At 39.0% G+C, this 5,678-nt stretch overlaps 1 protein-coding gene across 1 annotated transcript; it reads left to right on the top strand.

Moving 5' to 3' along the window:
- Window positions 1–2,686: 2,686 nt before the first annotated feature.
- Window positions 2,687–3,223, top strand: LOC137714384 (uncharacterized). The gene has a single exon (XM_068453616.1). The coding sequence runs from the start codon at window positions 2,687–2,689 to the stop codon at window positions 3,221–3,223; it is 537 nt and encodes a 178-aa protein (XP_068309717.1).
- Window positions 3,224–5,678: the final 2,455 nt, after the last annotated feature.

The raw sequence follows: 5,678 nt of genomic DNA, 5'->3' as shown, positions 1-5,678 counted from the left end.
CCATTGCTAGATTTATCTATGTGGGTTTCTTAGAGGCTCAACAATGGAGGAGTTTCACGTGATCAATCATGAAGAGGAAGATTGCAAGCATAAGGATGATCCAATCTTGCAACATGCACGTGGCTAGAGATTCAAGTAAGCTTTGATTGTTTTTTTATCAATTATAACCAACCGGATATATATTGGAATAACATATTGTTTGTTTATTTATTATTTACCTCTATGTATTCAATTATTTGATTTAAATTAATCCAATAACATGCCCCGAAACCCAACAATTAGAAGTTCAAAATATTTAATTAGTGGAAGAAGAGATAACTAAGCAAGTATAAAAGTTACATAATAAAATAGATAGATAATTAGTTTGATGATCGATTCTCGAACTAAGAGTAAATATATCCAAGCTTTACAAGAAGTTAGCAAACTAGATAAGGAACCAATTGCTTTAACATATTTTGCAACACCGGTAGCTAGTATCAATATTCCAAGAAAAATTTCTCAATCGATATTTAGAAATTTTATGGCCGAAAATACTCTTTCATTGATAGCAATAGCAACATAAAGAGTTAATGCTAATGTCACAAGCAAGCTAGTGGATATACCTTGTCCTTTTCCACTAAACCATTTTTTTTGCAAGATCTTCAATCCATTTTAAACCTGAAAACTCAATGCTAGACTGCATATCCAAAATGTAAGTCTCCAATCAAATCCTAATAGATGCTCATTTATAGATAATAAAACTGAGCAAGACGTAATCACTTTTGGATATCAAAAGAAGGAGTCAACTGGACATAAATATGGCAAACAAAGAAGTAACTTGGTGTTGGTCTCATTAAAATGATCGTTTAGTTCTAGAAGTTGCCAACCAAAGCAACATAAATATCCCAGCACAATAATGATACAAATTTGTGACTGCTTGAGCTTTTCTATCACACTCAGACTCGAGATAATATATATTTTTTTCGAGCTAAGGCGTGAACCACATCTCAATTATAGAATTAGGAACTTCTATGATCAAGATGAGTTAAAAATAAATAAATAAAATAAAAATGAAACCAGAGCATTCCTTGAACACTAAAATTTTGAAGTGGAAGTCTAGAGATACTAATACTGTACATAAGGATTTACAGCTCATAAACTACAGCAAAGGTTCCTTATTCTTTTGTCTAGATCCTGACTATTACATATGAAAAGTCTAATGATAACTTCTAGTTTAAAGATGTTGTCCAAAGCCCTTAGGTTTTTGGTTCAATACCTGCAAGATCTATAAATGGGTGAGCAAAACCACAGCTTAGCAGAGGCATAAACGTCATCATGAATAACTGATCAAACTAAACAAAGTGGAACATAATCATTGATTTCAGTGATTAGAAATTACGAACAATGATTCCATGATGAATGCATGCATGTTCCCACATTCCCACCTCTATTCTCGTTAATCTATACTCCAAAACACACAAGGCCTCACACGTCCCACACCATGCTTTGGACTAGATTGTCTCGTTATATGAACTATCACCCATGATACATATTCATTCACTTTCCATTTTTCTTTCAAGTCACAATGTCCTTCTCTTGGTCGCCAAGTTGTACCTCACCAAAAGATCGTCTTTTCCGCCCATCAATTAGGCTTACCAGAAACCTTGGTCCATATTAGAGTTGGATCCATCTTTCCAATACATAGTACTTCCAATGTTCATGGCACAAGCCCATGTAACTCCCACGACTCATGCCTCTCATCATTGAAATGCATGATATGGATTCCGTCACGTATATGCATGCCATATTTACTTGAAGAATAATATCAAGAATAGTTCTATAACATTCTCAGCAGTTTATGTCCAAGAATAGTAAGTGGTCAAACCAACCATTCTAATTACCAAACAAACATAAGCACATCAATTCTCACAAATTAACAAGAATGAGTTACAATTCACAAAGCTTAATAAGGCCAAACATTTAATCATTATAGAGGCCCCCAAGAACCCCTACCTTGATTCCAGTTATAGAATAGTTCCACATTACTTTCATACTAGTCAAAACATCAATCCAGCTCGTGCATCCCCATTAATGTATAAAGCGTCACTACAGCATTCAAGTATCATTGTCCCAAAATGAAGACCCTGAAGAAGCCATTTGTATATACAAGTCATAATCAAAACCAGATAACAACACAGGAAACTTGATAGTTGATACAGATTTGCATAGAGATTTAAGAAATTGGAAATATGCAAAGAAACATTATGCAACAAAGGGTTTAAAACTAACAGTTAATAATAATGAAAACCATAGTCATACTTTTACAAAATACTAATGACTCGGATTAAACTTGGGCAAATTGATTCCTATTAATCGAACTGAAGGTGTAGACAAACTATCAATCGAACTGGCGAGTCTACTTGATTATGGCCACGAGCAGAGTGAAATTTCCCACAGCCTCTCTGAGCCCGTAAAGGGTGGATAATCGTGATTTACCACCAGTTGTCCCCATTTAAAAAAAAAAAAAAAAAAATTAAAAGAAGAAATAATAAGAACTCGTTAAATAAACCAAAATCCTTGTATACATAAGGGAGCTAGGGGTAAGCCATTGGGTGCGTATAACTGGGGTTTACGGTACGACTTATAGGGAGGAGAAAGCATTGTTTTGGGATTGGACGAAGACTCATTTTAGCCCTTCTACTGTTCCATGCTGTGTGGTGGAGACTTTAATGAGTTTATTTGGGATCATGAAAAATCTGGTGGAGCAGTTGTCCTATACAACCAGCCCCAGTATCTGGCAAATTTTCTGCACTCGGAGGAGTTGTTGGATCTTGATTTCAATGGGCCATCTTTCACTTGGAGAGGTAATAGACATGGGGAATGGGTGGAGGAGAGGCTAAATAGGGGGCTGATAAATCAATTCTGGCATGAATCTTGGCCGAATACGACGGTTACCCACAGCACTGTTTTGGGTTCAGACCACTGCCCGATTATTATCCAGTGTAATCCCAGGAGAATTGCAGGCCAAAAGCTATTCCGCTTTGAAGCTCTTTGGGCTAAGGAGGAGGAATGCAAAAGATTGGTGCAAACTTGCTGGGAACGCCCTTGCCCTGGCCATGCTTTGGATAGATGGCAGAAAAGGATCAATGATTGTCGGTCGTGGCTAATCAACTGGAGTCGAAGAAAGTTCAAAAAGAAGGGCATGGAAATTGAGGAGCTCCTATCTCAGCTTGGGGAGCTTTAAAAAAATTGGGGAGCGAATGTTGATGAGATAAAGGAGAAGTCAAAGTTGATTGATAGGCTATGGGAACAAGAGGAAACTTTCTGGAAACAACGGTCTAGGGTCAATTGGCTTCGAGAAGGTGATGCTAATACTAATTTTTCCACCAATCAACCATGCAAGGGCGGAGAAGAAATCAGGTGCTAAAAATTAAACTGGAAGATGGCAGTTGGGAGGACCACCCAAGTACGGTGAGGAAAACCATATATGATTATTTCATAAACCTATTCACATCCTCGGGAACAAGGGAGCGGGGACCAATATTGGAGTGTGTTCCTTTGTCTGTTACTGAAAGTATGAATGAGTCCTTGGTGTTGCCGATGTCTGATGAGGAAATTAAAGAAGCTACAATGGAAATGGGAGGTCTTAAGGCGCCGAGGCCAGATGGCTTTCAAGGAGTATTTTATCATTCCTTCTAGGAGAGTATTCGGGATGAGGTTAATGAATTGATCCGGGTGCTAAGGAATGGGGAGGTTGGCCTATGTAGGCTTAACGATACTCATCTTGTATTAATCCCAAAAATGCCGAACCCGGAATCGGTATCGCAGTTTCGCCTGATCAGTCTATGCAACTATTCTTATAGATCCTTGATAAGGTGTTGGCGAATAGACTTAAACCATTGTTTCCATATTTGATTTCTCCCATGCAGATTGCATTTGTAGGGGGAAGACAAATTCAAGATAATGTGGGGATTGCTCATGAACTTCTCCATTTCCTCAAGCTCCGGAAAGCACGAACCAAGTTTGAGCTTGACATTAAGCTTAACATGCATAAAGCATACGATCGAGTGGAATAGGATTTTCTAGATACGGTTATGGAAAAGATGGGCCTTACTTCTAGATGGCATCAACTTATCATGGGGTGTGTGAGCTCCGTGAATTTTGCTGTCATTCTTAATAGGCAACCAGGGAACAAATTCGCTCCATCAAGAGGTCTCAGACAAGGTGATCCTTTATCTCCATATTTGTTTTTACTAGTCAGTGATGTTTTCTCCAAGATGATACAAATGGCAGTGGAACGGAAGTTTTTGGAGGGATTGAGGATGAACCAGTATGGTCCAGTTATATTTCGTATTTTCTTTGTTGATGACACACTTATTTTTTTGAAGGCTAATAGACTGAATTGTTGCAATCTGGTGAAAATAATTAACGAATACTGTACGGCATCGGGCCAAGTAGTTAATCTTCAAAAATCATGTGTTTTCTTTGGAGCCAATACTCCGATAGACGTGTCCAAAGAGTTGGGAAGAGTTCTTAATATGCAAGTGGTTTCCGATCCAATGACTTATCTTGGTGTTCCAGCTATGTGGGGTCGTTCAAAGAGGCAAGGTTTAGCTTATGTTAAGGATAGGATTTTGAGAAATCTACAAGGGTGGAAGCAAAGCACTCTCTCTCAAGCGGGCAAAAAGTTGTTAATAAAAGTTGTTGCCCAAGCTATTCCAGCATATCCAATGAATTTATTAAAGTTTCTTGTGGCAGTATGTAATGAATTGGAGTCTACTCTATGTCATCCGGGTTTTGGTGGGGACAAGCTGGTGGAGAGCGGAAAATTCATTGGGTGTCCAAAGACATTTTGGGTCTACCGAAACAAGATGGAGGTATGGGCCTCTGGAATTTTAATGATTTTAACGATGCTTTACTTGCCAAACAGTGTTAGCGGATAATTCATAACCCAAACTCCTTGTGGGCTTTAATCCTAAAAGCCAAATACTTTCCGCACTGCTTTTTCTTTGAGGCGCAACTGGGGAGCACTTAATGCTAGGGCCCCATTGGCAAATTATGGATGGGTGTACTGTGCAATTGTGGGTGGATAGGTGGCTGCTTTCCTTGCCGTTGGGTCATCCCTCGCCAAGTGGAATGGTGTCGGTTACTAAGGACACTCGAGTGGCCTCTTTCATTAACCTTTCTTCCTGATAGTGGGACATCAATTCTCTTCAACTATTCTTTTCGATGGAGGAGCAGAATGCTATTTTGGAGACGCATCTTGGGGATCCCAGGAGGAATGATAGACATGTCTAGCCATCTACAAAGAATGGTTTGTATTCGGTTAAAATCGGGTACCACTAGGCTAGGTCACGACACTGCTTCCCGAATGGTCAGCGTCCCTCATCTTCCAATTCTTCCCTAGGTCATATTTGGAAGATTGTTTGGAAGTTAAACACCCCGCTAAAGCTTCGTAACTTTATGTGGAGAACATTGCATAGATCTATGGCAACGATGGAGAATTTATTTAAAAGAAAAATCTGCTCCCTCCTTGATGTGTCACATATGCAATTGCCATGATGAGTCTGTTGAACACCTATTGTTATTATGTCCATGGTTGGAAACTATATGGTTTGGTGGGGTGCTCAATTATAAAGTGGACAGGAATGGTGTTACTTCTTGGGCGGATTGGCTTTATTCCAGTGCATCGCGTCAGT

The sequence above is a fragment of the Pyrus communis genome, chromosome 14 (genome assembly GCF_963583255.1).
Source record: "Pyrus communis chromosome 14, drPyrComm1.1, whole genome shotgun sequence".
NCBI classification, from domain to species: domain Eukaryota; kingdom Viridiplantae; phylum Streptophyta; class Magnoliopsida; order Rosales; family Rosaceae; genus Pyrus; species Pyrus communis.
Note: the sequence above shows the minus strand (reverse complement) of the source record. Positions and strands in the feature narration are given on the sequence as shown.

What these genes read in the sequence shown, in the direction of transcription:
- LOC137714384 (XM_068453616.1), top strand. Translation starts at nt 2,687, where the DNA reads ATGCTGTGTGGTGGAGACTTTAATGAGTTTATTTGGGATCATGAAAAA.